Raw genomic sequence first — 16772 nt, 5'->3', positions numbered from 1 at the left:
GGTCCTTCTCCACCTAATCCCTCCCAAATAGTGGAGGACTTCCTCTTCCTCTACTTCACACGGCGGGTACTGGGTCTAATACTTTCAGAGCTGGAATGTTTTCATCCATACAGACGGCATGACCTAGCAAGCGTAGGCCCTGTCTGCACCACATAGAGTTTGGTTTTTGTTCGTCGAGAGAGAACTTTAACTCTCAATTACCACCTCAGCCCGAAGAGTTATTCTGCGTTGAATTTCGAAGCTGACATTGTTGTTGGTGTTAATACTGGTTCTAAAATAGACGAAATTATGTACGACTTCGAAGTTATGACTTTAACAAAAACATGCGAGCTAAGTCGCGAATGCGACGACTGTTTGTTTGATGACAAGAGATATTTCGCCTTGCCTTCGTTCACTACCGGACCCATTTGCTTTGTTTTCTTATCTAGTCTGAGGCCAATAATATCAATATCATCGGTGTACGGCGTTAGCTGTTCACTCTTATAAAAGATTCTGACTTCTCGATTCAGATCTGCAGCTCGAATTATTTTCTCCAGCAGTACATTTAAGAAGTTGCACGATAGGGAGTCACCTTGTTTGAAACCTCGTTTGTTATCAAACGGCTTGGAGAGGTCCTTCCCGATCCGGACAAAGCCTTTGGTATTGTTCGCCAGTTTAACCGTCCGTATTAGTTTTGTGGGGATACCAAATTCAGACATAGCGGCAAAAAATGCAGCTCCTTTTCATGCTGCCAAAAGCAGCTTTGAAATCGACGAACAGATCGTGTGTGGCCTCTTTTTTCGGCCTTTTCCAAGCATTTATTGTCGCTAAGGAATTTACTTATTGAGATGTGGCAATAATCCCAAAACGCTCGTACATACAATATCAACCTCTCTTCCTGTAACATATGTACATACGTACCAAGTTTAATGATGATAGTTTCAGGTATCTGTAGTTGGCAGGTCACAGGCATCCTATTTTATTACACTTTCTTATGTTAATTTTAACTAGATATGCTTTTACATATTAATTATATGGAAAACACAGAAAGGTCAAACACAGCGAGCAAAGAAGTGATAATTCCCCGAGTAAAATACAATCTCCTACAAGTATTTTCGCAGCAAACTTTATATTGCTTTTTATGCAGATAAGGTCAATCAGCGATAGCGTGGGAATTCCATATTTTTGGAATAAACTACACCAATAAAACAAACTTACCAAACGAATGATAAAAAGTGAGTAATAGCCACTAAATGTAGTGCATGAGTATATGAGTAGTATTTTTCCTGAGAAAGGATGTTTGAATAACAACACTTCCAAAAACCTTTATTTTTGCACCAGTTTATCATACAACTCAATTCTGTCAAGGTTGGTTTCTCCAATAAATTTCACACATAATAACGCAAAATGACAATAATAAATTACTTACTTCATTTGTTTTACGATTTGAATTTGAGTACCTGGGCACAAGTACCAAAAATAAATGGGGTTAGACTAAAATATAAAAAACCTTCAACCACTTTAACGTACTTTAATGAACTACTTTTGCTTGCACATGTCTGTATTATGGTATTTCATTAATTTTTTTTTTTCGCGGACACATAAAAAATATTTTTGTAGGCTGAAAAACATTTCTGAAATCTTAAGCCCTTAATTTTGACTTTCCTACAATTTTTTTCTTTTATACTTTGACTATAAAACCAATAAAAAAATTTTAAATAAAACACCCTAGTCTGTAAATGTATTTATCTATGTATTTTGATAAAAAAAAACATCAAAAGAGATTAGAATTATGAATGATGTCACAATTTCTAAACATTTGAAATAATCTAGAACTCACAATAGGAGTTGTATAAAAATACCCATTACCTGTCAAATTTGAAGATATAGCAAATTTACAGTAAACCAAATGAGTCACATATACATATTTATATACAAAGAGCAATGAAAATTGCCAATATCGCGTATATGATTACTTTTAATAGTTAGTAAATATAATTACATTAAATATGACACTTTTATTTTAATGCCTACCAAAGATTTTTCACCGCAACTTAAGCTCAAATGCTGCTGTCAACTCGTAAATCACAAGATTTACCTAGCGAAACTCAGTTGATTGGACGAGCTTTTTCACTGTTTTGCGCTATGCCTTTTGAGGTTATCAAACAATTTGAGTATCTAATGAGTTGCTATGTTAGTCTATGTTTACCGCTTTTTTGATATTATTTGTCAAAGAGGGCTCGTTGTTGACAAAACTAGTTGTTATTATTTTCCTAACGTCCCGGCTATAAAAATATTTATTTAGCTATATATTTCTCTAGTTATGGCGATTACTTACTTGTTTTCAAAAATTTCCTTATTTACATATGTATGTATGTATGTACATCCATATATACTTATCTACATACATATGTTTGCATATATGTACATATATGTATTTCTGTCTCCATAACGTATTATTAGTTTTTTCGTTTTATCATCACCTGTTATCGAATTGCTAGCACTGATAACGCACCTTACAAAAATTCGTTCAATCAAAGAGAGATTAAATTCGCACGCCTGCAAGTAATGCAACAACTGATTGCACGCTATAAACGTAGTATGTGAGAGTGTGCATGTACATCGAACTAGTGCTAAACAGCTGTAATGCTTTTAAATTGTAAAAAACTCCCCTCTATCAAAAGCTGCTCAACGCTCTGCAAAACAATACAATAAATGCTGATATGCGCGCCCCATATAAAAGCGTTGGCCAACGATGAGCGCCATTCATTGCTAAATGAGCGTTCGGCGTTCAAGTTACGGCGGCGACGCGTGAACTATACACATACATACATATAAATGATTAATTCGGCTACGAAAGCAATAATAGAATATAATTTAGCAACGAATTTTGTCTACTCGGAAGTATTCGGTTGAACCAAGTCTGATTAAAATACGCTACGTTTGTGTTGGTGCAGAGGTGATTCCCCAAGTGACGACAAAAGCATAAAGAATTTGCTAAATACATATGTATACGCACATAAATGAGTACATATCAATAAAAGCTATGAGATAATAATGAAACATTAAAAGAAGAGACAAATTTATATTTTTGTGAGACGTATACACAAACATATAAATATTTGTAGCAAGTGACTGACACGCCATATACTAGTGTGTGAAAAGTAAATGGAATAAAAAATCACCTGTTAATAGGTATTAAAACACGAGTAATAATCGAAGCAGTTTGTGCTGAATAATTGCAAGTGACATTAGCAAAGTGTTGATTGATTGTCAATACAGCAAAGAGAGACAATAGACAACAACAAAGTTCAGCAGTGAAATTGATTGCACACAAAGAGTTAATGAGTGCGAGCGGTGATTTTTTGGCATGCAATGACAGTTACAGATTTAAAATATAAAGTCGGCATATTAGAAAGTTAAAGTGTGAACTGAAGACACATGTTGACAGAACTGTGAAGTGCGAGACATTAAAGAAACGAAATAAATTCCTTACAATAATATAAAACATTGTTTAAAATAAAAACTGAACAAAATGGGTATACCAATAAACGATCCAGAGGATCCCGCAGGTTATGAATGTAACCACGCAATCAGTAAAAATTCCAGTGCATGCAAATGCAGCTGCAGTTGTAGTAACAGGCAGAGCGCTAGTAACAGCAACAGTAACAGTAGCAGTAACGATAACAGTAGCAGTAATGGTGAATGCAATAGCAGCAATTCCAGCAGTTGCAAACATACTGGCCGCACAAATAAAGCAGGCGCCACTACACTCACACTCACATTTGCCAACAACAGCAGTTGCGGTGCAGCGAACAATTATCAGTACTGTAAGACGGAAACATTGGACGCACCCCTAAAAGCGACGTCGATCACACGTCATACTAGAGACTTGGTTGGCAACTCAAAGGAATATCGTATAGAGAGTAATAAAAGTGATTTGCGCATCATTGGCAATGGCAATCGGATACGTATCGGTTGCAATCAGGGTAATTTACAAATTATTGGCAATAATACAAGACTGAAAATCACAAAAAACACCGGTTGCATACGTTATACGGGGAATGAGGGACGCATTTGCTTGGGTAGCGATTCGACACAACAAATAGTCGATTACATAGGCAACAATGGCAAATTGAAGGTCGTCAAAACAGCGGAATTATTAAGTGAGAAAATCAAAGCTCACAAGGAAAAAAACCCCAAAAATGTAGAAGCTTCGGCAACTGTGAATACTACGTCGAGTGCGGAGAAGTGTGCGACGTCAGCAAAGGTCAACGTTGACGATGCAACTGGATCGGGATCGGCTGCGTCTCCGTCACACTCTACACCCAAGAAGGTGAAGGTGAAATCCGCCTCATTTGGCGGCGATTATAGCACGCAATGGCGGCAGTTCAATGAGTTGTTCGAGCAGCATGGTTGGCGTAATTTCGATTACGCATCAATGCCGAATTTGAAGTGCGAACACCCTGTTGGTAAAGAGGCTGAACAAAGTAATAGTAATAGTAGAAGTAGTAAAGTTAATACTAAAAGCTGTAAAATTGATAGTAATATTAATATAGTAAGTACTTATGGTAATATCTGCATAAAGAATGCGGTCAATGTTAGTATGTGAGTGAAGGTAGAATGATTAATAGCAGAGTAGCTAATTCATAAATTGCTAAATTTGCTAAAAACCAAATATGACAGTATGAAAAAATATAACAAGTAAAGCAGTCATTTTTCTAAGGAATTATTGAATTCATATCATAAACAGATAATATTAATTGTTTGAAAATAGAAAAATTAAACTCATTTATCAAAACATATGTACATATATTTAAGTAGTAACAAAGCTCTCTATGATAAATATTATCGATGACAAAAGTAAATTTAAGTTAAAAAACAGGAATTGAGTCATAAATGAAAGTGTGTAGTATAAAAAACTTTTGACTGTATTTATGCCAGCAATACCTCTTGCCTGTATTTGTAATTTTAGTGCAGAAATAACCTTATAAATTAAACAATAAGAAAGCAATGGATATTTTGGTTATTTATTCAGTTAATTTTTCAATTAATAATGAAAATGCTTTAATTCATTTTGAAACCATCCTGACTAATTAAGTTAAAGTTTAATACTGAATAACCTAACTGTGAACTCTTTTTAACTGTCTTTTATGTTATAGGCTTTATAGCACGTAAAAAAACTAAAAAAAAGTATCCATGACAAATATTGTATTTATTTATATATTTAGTAAAGGTTTTAATTATTTTAACAAGTGCACTGAAGACCTATAAACCTTAAGTCAGCGAATTGTTCCTAAAAATCATAGTCAACATGCAGAAAGAACAACAACAAAATAAGCACAATTAATTATACCAAAATACGCTTAAACGTAAAGTATTATGACAATAGATTGATAAATGAGGAATGCACTGCGACCTTAGGTCTATTGTGCCCTTATGACAATAAGAATATTCGTAGTATTTACACTTGAAATGCATCAGACTAAAAATCTAGCGCAAGTATTTATAATCTAGTGAAAATGATGTAAGCTACATATATGTAATCAAAAATATTATGTCATTCCATGAATGATATGTAATAAAACTACATTTCAATTAAAATTTCGTGATTCATTTAATGCAAGAATACTGTGAGAGTATCTAAAGTGAAGATTGATTGCTCAGTGTTTCAGCAGCATTTGGACGAAAATTGATACGCTTCCATTAGAAATGCATTTCGCGCATTAAAAAAGGCATTGTTTCAAGTCGACTGTACCTTAAGGCTTTCCAACAAACATTCATTTGGTGGGTATTATTTTTACCGTGCTAAAACCTAAACAATTTCTTTATTTAACTAAAAGCTGTCTGGTACCAGGGCTTCTTTAAGGGGTTAGGGGTAGTTAGAATTTTCAAAAAATATTTTTTTTTGCATTTTCGTTAAGTGTAATATCTTAAAAATATTCTCTGAAAATTCCACCCAATAATTAGTTTTTGAGTTATTCGACAAATAACAAAGAGTGCTCGGGCACTTCAAAGCAAAAAGGCAAATTTTAAAAGCGTTTTTCTCAAAACTATGTTTTTTGAACTGGTGACAACTGTAACTTGAAAACTGCTTAGTAGATTTTAATCAAATTTATACAGCTTTTAGAATACATAATAAACTCGGGTCTTCGATCAGGCCCAGTATTATCTACTTATTTATAAAACTAAGTTTTTTTGCCCGATTGGTTTTGGATGACTCTCCAAGGACTTATGGTTGTCACCGCAAGTACCTTTTTTTGGAACTGGGTCAACACAAACACCTATAACTTTGAAAATTAAAATTTTTTTTTTGAAATTTTCATGACTTCAAGTCAACACATTCTATAATAATGCCATATTACTACTTTTGTAAAATAACATGATTTAATAGCAAAAAAAATACTGAAAATTTTCATTTTTTCGTGCCTCTCTCTTTGACAAGAGACCGGAGTGGAATTCTCAACTTTAATCTAAAGCATAATCATAGTGTGCGGTTCTAAAGCCCAATTTTTTCAACATGATTGTGTTGCGTAACTAAAAAAGTTTAAAATGATTTGTTCACTACTCTGTGTTTGCACTTTCCCTTTATTTGTACATATTGACGCATATACACATGTACATACAAAAGTAGCTACACAAAAAGTTGAATAAATCTGCTTTGTGGAAAAATTACGGAGTTCCTCGAAGAATACATATCAGCATAACTCAACTGAAAAACATCCCCTAATGTCGAAATTCATTTGAATAAAATATTTTACACTTGAAGTGATAAATGCGACAGAAATTTACTGTATCGCACTGTTAGAATGAAGCACGCCCCTGTGGGAGGCATAATTGGGGTTCAAAGCGCGTTATTTGTCACTTGATTTGAGGGGCTACAATTAAAATAAATTAAGCTTTTTATTCAAACATTTTATTATTTCTAAGATACATATTTTATAAAGATTTTGTGAAATTTTCATAAAAAAATATTCAATACTCGGCCATTATGACGTCATTTCCGGCAGTCTCTCTGCACTGAATGATTGTCAGAGAAATGACATGACATTGATGTACAACAGCAAACAGCATTTCCAAATGTCATTCTATCATCAACAATACAAGTGACGATTTCTTCATTGTTTTCATGCCGTGCTGGAACTAACAATATGGACGCTACAAAAGTTGACCAATAGAGACAGCAAACGACGTCATATTTTTTCCCCCTCTTTTGATATTACGCTTCAGCGAGGTATGCCATTTCATGGTTATAATCAACCTGTCAGATCAACGATTGAGCAACTAGTGAACAAATTTGAATCCGCAGGCACAGTGCAACATATTGCGGTGCCAGTAATACAAAGAAGTGCCCGTAGTCTGGAATATATTGCTGCCGCTGGTACATGAATTGGGGAAGACCCAAATCAGTCTCTCACTCGTCGTTTTCAAGCGTTTAGCTTCTCCGTGACGTCGTTGTGACGAATTTTGCGAAAAGATATTGGCCTACATCTTTACAAGATCAAATCCACCAGAAACCTCTTATGTTCGTGAATTGGGTTGAGAAACAACTTGAAAATGATCCGGATTTTCAACGAAAAATGATCTTCAGCGAAGAGGGTCATTTCTGGCTGAATGGCTACGTCAGTAAGCAAAATATGCGTTATTGGTCAGGCAGCATTCCACACGTATTCCATGCGTCACCATTGCATTTCGAAAAAATTTCGGTTTATGGGTCAGCGGTGACCAATCTATTGGTTGATATTAGATTCTAAGCTAGCATTCATGAGAGGTAAAATAATCGGTTTTGAAAATCTATTAACATTGAATATTTTTACAACATCTGATGATTTTAATAGCTGTCGTAATCTCAATTGTATTCAGACTTTTAAAAATTTTCTTAAATTCTCAAAAGCCAAAATTATCGCTTACAAGGAACTAGTATTTATGGAAATTACCTCGAAGCCTTACATTTATTTCATAGTTAAATTTTTTTGTGAAAACCGACATTATTTTGTGGTTTTATAAATTTTACTAAACACCATATGAGTCGAAAGAAATATGAATAGAAGTACCGCAATTCTTTGTTATGTGTCATGCTTGGTCTTAGCGCGTTTAGCAACAGTCAGTTAGAAACGGTGAATGAAAATCGTGTATTAATAACTGGTAAGCACCATATTTAATCATTTTTCAACAGCACAAAACAGTCGACTACGTAGGCAACGAACTAGAACTTAAATGGCTATTCATAAAACGTACATTCCTATGTTTGGTGATGATGTCATTGAGATATTCAGCGTGCAGACCTAAGCGATACTCATCATTTTCGGTTGACTTATACTACTTCAGGGCAGAAAGCTATAATCTGTTCGAAAACTAGAGTTCGCACAAATTAAGTATAATAAAACAATCTGAATGATTTATTATTGAAGCAAATATTTGTCGTTAGAGTTGGGTGTGTGACTTTTAATTGCAGATCATGGTTACTTAGAAGAAAATATTTTTATATATTTAAAAGTATTCCACACAAAAAAATGTTTTTAAAATTCGCCAGTCTTTCCAAGAAGCTTAGAAAAAATCTGAATTTGTAGTATCAGTTCATGATGAATTACTTAAGTGGCATACCGACGCAGAAAAAAATCAGTTTTTGCTATAAGGCTCTTGATTATTCGAATAATCTCAAAACAAAAATTTTGTTTCACGTTTTCAAAAAAACGAACAGTTAACCGAATAGTCGAAAATGAGCGAATATTATTATTCGAATAAAACACTATACATTTAATCCGATTCAATTAGTCGAATACCAAGAGTTCTAGTCTGTACCCATATAAATAAGGTACGAAATTTTTAAATACATAAATAATTCCAATATTTTTTGAGTTACAGCCGTTTTCGAATATGATGCAGTTGTAGCTCATAGACAAATCATCTGATGACTTCGATTTTTTCTACATAATTTTTATATTTCATATCATAGCCAGGGGAAAATTTGAGGATACTCTCTGCGATATCGTATAAAGGGGAAAAGGCCTAGCGAAGGGATGCGTAGGGGGGTTGGGCGCTGCTCTCTGTCTGGCCTCGGAAACCTAACCCTCGGGGACAGAGGGGCGGTGCACATTGGGGTAAAATGTGCCGATTTTGGAGATTAATTCAAAAATCAAAATTCAAGGTACAAGTAAATTTTTGGTATCAAACAAAAGTAGATAAAATTCTACATCACTAACTGAACAAATATTTGGCAAAAAATTTACAGTTTTCTTGTAATATTCTCTGAAAATTGCAAGTTTATTTCTTTTTGTATGCGCACAGTGATATAAGTGATTTTTTTTCATTTTTCGAAGTTTTTTATTTTCTTTAACTGGACAAATCTTGAGAAAATTGTAATGGAGCCTTCTTGTTCCGGTAATTTAGTAAATACAAAAAGATTTCATTTGTGTTTTTACGTGTCTCTAAGTATTTTATTTTTTTTGGGCGAAAGCCTTAAAATATTGGGATTTCGACCTTATATGCAGACATATAGTTGTGAGTTAAGCGGGGTAAAGCAAATCGTGTTTCATTCCTGTAATCTATGGCTGTTTTAGTTCTTGTAAAAAAAAAAGTTGCGCCAATACTGCGCACTTTCTCAGTATATGCATTTCTTTATACGAACTGCCTGGTCAAATATACACGAATTTCTCAAGGCAGAAGAAGAACAAATACAGCAATTGCAAAAAAAAGGTTTGTTATTGTTTTTGTTGTTCAGTGGATGCCTGTTTGCTTTGTTCACACCCTACGTTACGATAAGCGGCAGTTTAAATTCCGCGTTTTACTTACATATGTATAATAATAAACATCACATACTTTTTGAAATAAAATTTTGAAAACGAAGCAAAAAGAAAGTAAATTTTTAAGAGATAGTGTGCCTTTGCCTTTATTAGCTTATGCTGCACAAATGAGTTTTAGAGCTTCAGGGCAAGTGGAAGCGTCAAAGATAGTGAAAGAGGTTGCAAGTTCACCATCGAGAGCGAAAAAATTTGAAACTCATAAAAGTATTGCCAAATCATCACTATCACAGCAAATGTCCAAAGAAGACGCTTTATTTGTTTTGGTGGAAGTAAAGTTATCTCGCAACAGTACAATGTTATAAGGCAATCTGCTCCAGATAGGTTTCCTTTCTATTCATATGTCCAATCAGCAAAAAAGGATTGTTATCCTAGACGTGAGAGCATGCATTTTTGCGAGATTTCAGCACAAGTAAGCTTGCAAGCCCTTTTATACCATACCACTGAGCGTATAACTTTAGCCCAAAATAACGTAATTAAAACATTGAACGATGAGGAAATGACGAATTTATGCTTGTACACTAAGTGGGGATTCGATGGAAGCTCTGGACACAGCTCATATAAGCAAGGGTACCATAATCCGAGTGCAAATGATTCATCAGTTTTCATGACCTGTATTGTTCCAATCAGGTTGATTTGTGGAAGCAAAATTATGTGGCAGAATCCGCGCCCAGCTTCTACCAGGTTTTGCAGGCCTTTAAAAATTACATATGTAAAAGAGTCCACAGCTGTTTCTAGAACTGAAAATGAAAGAGTTGGTATAGAAATACGAAATCTTGTTAATTCGGGTATACCTTATGGAAATAAATATTTGGAAGTTAAACACAATTTAATTTTATCTATGGTTGATGGAAAAGTATGCAACGCATTAACAGAAACAACATCTACACAAAAATGTTAAGTATTTATGTTTAGCTAGCTCGAAAGATTTTAATAAAATTGATGAAATGATGAAGAAAGTTGTAAAAACAGAAAATTTACAATTTGGCCTTTCAATACTTCATGGGTGGATTAGGTTCTTTGAATGCCTTCTCCACTTATCATATAAATTGTCTATAAAAAGTGGCAAGCTCGAACAGAAAGTGAGAAACTATTAGTTTCGGAAAATAAAGCACGGATTCAAAAAGGATTTAAAGATAAAATTGGTCTGATTGTTGACCAACCGAAACCTGGCTTTGGGAATTCTAACGATGGCAATACAGCTAGGCGTTTCTTTCAAAATCCCAAGATGTCAGCAGCAATTACTAAAGTTGACATAAATTTGATTAAGAAGATGCATACAATACTCGTAGTTGTTTCTAGTGGGCAAGCAAAGCAAATGAAGACATATTTAACATACTTTTAATCAGTTCTGACCCCGTTATATCAACCACAAGAAAATTACCAAAAAAAAAAGTGCAGGATTTACCCGAAGAAGCATTAGAGTTGATCGTGATAGAGAGTGGCAATAATAATGAAGTTGATGATGACGATGATGATGAAGGCGATGATAAAAATTCAAGCGAAGACGACAGTGATCATGAATATGATTATAGTGATGAAGAAACAGTTTATATATTTTAAATAAAATTTGGAGCTTAAAAAAATTAAAAATTTAGAAAACCGATGTTCAGCATATTTTTGTTTTTTAAGATATAAAAAAAAACAATAAAAAAACTCGAATTGCATTATGTTCTTACTTCTTTATGATTAATTAACTAAAAAAAATAACTTTTTAATAACTAGAAGACTTGTGGGAATTAATCTCCATTTTGAGCACCATTTACCCCACTGTGCGGTGGCTTGGGCACCAAAAGCATCGCGGACTTCGGTACAACAACTCGCCTGTGTCTGCGTCTCGGGTGCCAAACGCACTTGTCCGACTGCGGCACTTGAAGTTTTGCTGGAACTGACATTGCTTCACCTAGTAATCGGTCAAGTTGTCAAACACAAATTTCACCAAATGACAGCAGAAGACTTTGGCAGAGCTAAGGTAAGTGGCAAAATATCACTGGATCTTCTCCCATTGGACATTACCAAAAGGGTAAACTTCACTAGAAAGTTTAAAGTTAAACTCAGCAGTAAGGCTGAATGGAATGGAATTCCGCTCTCTAGTTACTGCTTACAATCATGTGGTACACCAACGGCTCGAAAACGTCGGAGGGAATTGGCGCAGGGGTCGCAGGACCATGCACAAAGCTGTCCAACTTTTCCGAGCATATTCCACGCAGAGGCCTTTGGTATTCCGTGTGTAGAATTCAACCTCCAATGCAACTATCGCAATGAACGTATAGCTATACTAAGCGATGGTCAAGCGGCACTCAAAGCGGTCTCTGCGTACGAGATTAAATCATCGTAACCAAGTGCACCTTATTTGATTGTTAGGTCACAAAGGTAAGGGAATGAACTGGTTGTTGAGCTTACCCACCGCATCCACCTACATGATAGGACCGGGACCTTCCACTGCGGTTGGTCCCCACACCATAAAAGAGCTGCTCCGCAAAGATTCAGCAGTGGATAGAGAGAAGCATTGGCAAAATGTGCTAGGGATCATTCTGCCAACTTTGCCAAGAGACTATAAATCTAAAATCGGTTTCGAGCTAGCGATTTTTAAGGCGGAAAGTCATTTCTATTTTTTCGTTTTTTCGGCTCCCTGTACCATCCGCTCACTCTTCTGTACGCGCTGTCATTGAACATATTTTGCAATTAATCGCCTATGTCCCTTCATGCACACGTTTTTGACACATTTAATTTTAAAATGACTAATTTTTCTATAAAATATGGTAAGCACCCATATATTTATATGCATATGTATGTATATGTATATGTATATGGTTGTGCATATATCTACTATTTACTTAGCTGCTTATACATATGTACATACATACATATGTATATGATGTTGTGTGGTATGCTCATTTCCTTCCAAACACATAAAAAATTCTCTATAAGCAGTTAAAAGCTATGAATTGGCACAGTGAAAATTCCCCCCATTTTACTTACATATGTTAACATACAATTTCTCTTTATAGCGAACAGCGGAAATCTTTGAAATGCCATTAATTTCTTATTGAAGCTGTTGAGTTATTTTTAACAGTTTAACAAGAGTGATTATCATGATAATTGTTTCACATCTGAATGGGTTACAACACTTTTGAATAAAATTATTCAATTGTTCTCAAAACAACGTTAATGTTTCCAAATTTATAGAGTTTTTCGATGACAGCCAGATGATGCTTTTCAGCATTGCCACTAGAAGTCTATTGATTGCAAGCGGATAGCCCTTATTGTCGCTTGGCTATACACGAGAAACTTTATAAATTTTCTGATTATTGTAAATGTCCACTTTTCTTTTTTTCTGCGCTTTCTGTTAGTCTAACAGTCTTGGCCTGATAGACTGAATTGTAGTCGTTTAATTTGAAGACATTTATGTGTATGGATTACTACAGAAAACGTCAACTCCTGATTCACTCTTTGATCCATCTGTGCTAGCAATGATCATCATGATAATTGCTTCTCTTCTGCGAAAATATATCTTCTTTCTCGATCGCATAACCAATCGAACCCGAGTTCTGTAACCAGTTCTAGTATGAATCTTGAAAAAGCTGGGTATATGTCCTATATTATAATTCACTTGAATGATATCCGATACCGAGAATGACCTACAAAGCCTTTATTGAAATGATTTTTTTACAGCATCAATTACCTTTTAGCAAACAAGCTCGTTGAATAAATTCCTCTCCATATAAACAAATATACATACATACAAATGTATATAAATCACGCCTGCTTCTGCGTACCAACTGCTACCGAAGGTTTGCTGGGTTTTTAAATTTCCTCCAATTGCGCGACTATGGATAGAAAAGATCTTGTACTAAAACTAGGATTCAGTCTAACACTACAACAGTGTAATCCAATTCACCGCAAGAACATTTTAACAGAATCCACAAAAGCTTATTGAAAGAACGGCGTCCGATGTTATTGATAACTTATGTAAATGGTACTTTTTGTACATAAATAATAGAGAGGACATATAAGGAACTTATTTGTGGACTCATCATTCTTCTCTTTTATTGGAAGGAATGAATAACTTAAATGTTTTTCGATTTTAGAATTACTCACACAAATATTATCGGTCTACAATCTAAAACTCACTCGAGCAAAATTTAAGACAGGGATCTCTGATTTGAGATTTTTATGAATAACCAAGTTAGGCAAAAGTTTACAGCGTTTCCATATGTGGTTTGTATTTTGTAGGCGTTATTTCTTGTCTGGTCATTGCTTTTTTGTTTTAGTTTTGGTAGTTAATCACCTGTTATAATTTGGCGAAATTTGAACCAAAAGCAACAGGTATATATGTATGTAACTCCTGCAAAGTCATGCTATTTCCGGCCTTTGGTACTTTTTTCGTCAAAGTAAAGGTGATTTTTTAAGTTCTTGATAAATTTTTTAAAAAAAAAAACGCATAAAATTTGCAAAATCTCATCGGTTCTTTATTTGAATCGTTAGATTGGTTCATGACATTTACTTTTTGAAGATAATTTCATTTAAATGCTGACCGCGGCTGCGTCTTAGGTGGTCCATTCGGAAAGTCCAATTTTGGGCAACTTTTTCGAGCATTTCGCCGGAATAGCCCGAATTTCTTCGGAAATGTTGTCTTCCAAAGCTGGAATAGTTGCTGGCTTATTTCTGTAGACTTTAGACTTGACGTAGCCCCACAAAAAAATAGTCTAAAGGCGTTAAATCGCATGATCTTGGTGGCCAACTTACGGGTCCATTTCTTGAGATGAATTGTTGTCCGAAGTTTTCCCTCAAAATGGCCATAGAATCGCGAGCTGTGTGGCATGTAGCGCCATCTTGTTGAAACCACATGTCAACCAAGTTCAGTTCTTCCATTTTTGGCAACAAAAAGTTTGTTAGCATCGAACGATAGCGATCGCCATTCACCGTAACGTTGCGTCCAACAGCATCTTTGAAAAAATACGGTCCAATGATTCCACCAGCGTACAAACCACACCAAACAGTGCATTTTTCGGGATGCATGGGCAGTTCTTGAACGGCTTCTGGTTGCTCTTCACCCCAAATGCGGCAATTTTGCTTATTTACGTAGCCATTCAACCAGAAATGAGCCTCATCGCTGAACAAAACACGCGCGCGAAACACATTTCGAACCGAACACTGATTTTGGTAATAAAATTCAATGATTTGCAAGCGTTGCTCGTTAGTAAGTCTATTCATGATGAAATGTCAAAGCATACTGAGCATCTTTCTCTTTGACACCATGTCTGAAATCCCACGTGATCTGTCAAATACTAATGCATGAAAATCCTAACCTCAAAAAAATCACCCGTTATAAGAGATGTTATGATGGCTAAGTTATTGATTCCGGTCGATAATATTGACAGCGTATACCTCACAATGCGTCTTTTAACACACAATTTTTTGCTTTTGCCCTGCTTTTCATTTTTATTTATTATCTTTTTTGCATGGCAAAAATTTACCGCATATTTGCAATTTATCAATTCTGTGAATTTTGCTGACATACATATGTACCTCTCTACTTTAGTTAGGACGTCTTAATCATAGCTAGTGATTTACCGGCGTTTACTGCATTCTCGACCTACTTTCATGAAAAAATGTCCCCCGATTTCGAATGGCCACTTTACCTTTAATTTGAACTGCAACAATTAACCCAAAACGAAAAAAGTACCAAATAATTGTGAGGTCAACTAACTGCTCGCATGTTAGTATTATTTCAATGTGCTCACTATTGCATCAGAAATTAAAGTAACTAAAATGCCTATAGATCAGAGCAGAGCAGGAAAGAGTTAATTTATGAAATAAGTTATTTTAAAATATAAATGATTTCTCTAACAGCTCTTTCATTATTTAATCTAAACATGAGCATGATCAAACACATTCACTCGCAACACACAACAACAAAGCGGTTTCGCAAGACAAGACGGCAACAGGCCACAATTGTTACTATTTTTACTCCACACAGTGGGATGTTGTGGTCAAAAGTTTACAACAAAATAAAAACTATATAAAATTAAGAAAATGTGCTTGTGTCTCTTTACTGATGAATCAAAATCAGTGATAACTACAATTTTATGAAAAAAGTTTATAAAAAAATATATAATGTACATATATAAATAATTCATAAATAAGAGGAGAGTAACTTCCTATAGCAGTGCAATTATTAAACGCAATTTCAAATTGACAAAGACATAAAATATATAAGTAATTCATATATTTTAGTATTTTTTTAATAGAATTTAGAAACTGAAGCATTTGGAGGTTATGTATGTCGAGCATTATAAAGACTTTAAGTCTTTAATTTAGACTATTTATTCAACAGCTTGCGTTAACAAAGTCAGCTGCGTGACAAATTAAAATTATATTTAATATGCAGGTATGTAGGCGATTTTTAATAGGTCGTAATAATCCAAGATGAAACAAATTTTAAAAGTATGGGACGGACGATCTATTATCTAAAAATATTCGCAAAATTAGAAAAGTAAGTAGAGTTCCATAACCTTGCAGTAATTAGAAGTAGTTCTCGTTTAATTATTCATTGGATCTGCAGTGAGTAGAGAACCGACTTCGAAGATTTGTGTATACGCCTGTGTGAATATAACATTTATGTGGGCATAGCAACATGATAAAGATTTTAAACATATCACTAAGTGCGCAAAGAAGTGGTGTAGAGGCAAGAACCCCATAAAAAATCTCAGGACCGATATGTTTTACCATTGAAAACCAACCAATTCGAGAGCAAGAGAGGATTGGCAAGGACTGAACATTGCCATAATATTATAAACTCTTATTCTTCTTTTTATTTATTTTATTATGCTGTAAAGTTTTGAAACCAATTTAATTTAAAGTTTATAGAATTTTACATATGACAAAAATCCTATTTTTATGTGGAAATATCAAATTTTGTTTACGTTCAATTTAAATATATGGACTGTGGAAATATTAGTAGGTAGGTATATTATTAGTTGATGCATG

At 34.6% G+C, this 16772-nt stretch overlaps 1 protein-coding gene and 1 pseudogene across 1 annotated transcript; both read left to right on the top strand.

Annotated features, from left to right (window-relative positions):
* Nucleotides 1-2729: 2729 nt before the first annotated feature.
* LOC105224538 (uncharacterized) lies at nt 2730-5583 on the top strand. The gene has a single exon (XM_011202649.4). The coding sequence runs from the start codon at nt 3515-3517 to the stop codon at nt 4589-4591; it is 1077 nt and encodes a 358-aa protein (XP_011200951.2). The 5' UTR covers nt 2730-3514; the 3' UTR covers nt 4592-5583.
* A 151-nt stretch (nt 5584-5734) lies between these two features.
* On the top strand, nt 5735-11379 carry LOC125777098 (calsequestrin-1-like; annotated as a pseudogene).
* Nucleotides 11380-16772: the final 5393 nt, after the last annotated feature.

The sequence above is a fragment of the Bactrocera dorsalis genome, chromosome 3, assembly GCF_023373825.1.
Source record: "Bactrocera dorsalis isolate Fly_Bdor chromosome 3, ASM2337382v1, whole genome shotgun sequence".
Taxonomy (NCBI): Eukaryota; Metazoa; Arthropoda; class Insecta; order Diptera; family Tephritidae; genus Bactrocera; species Bactrocera dorsalis.
The sequence above is the reverse complement of the archived record's forward strand: the minus strand, read 5'-3'. Positions and strand labels throughout refer to the sequence as shown.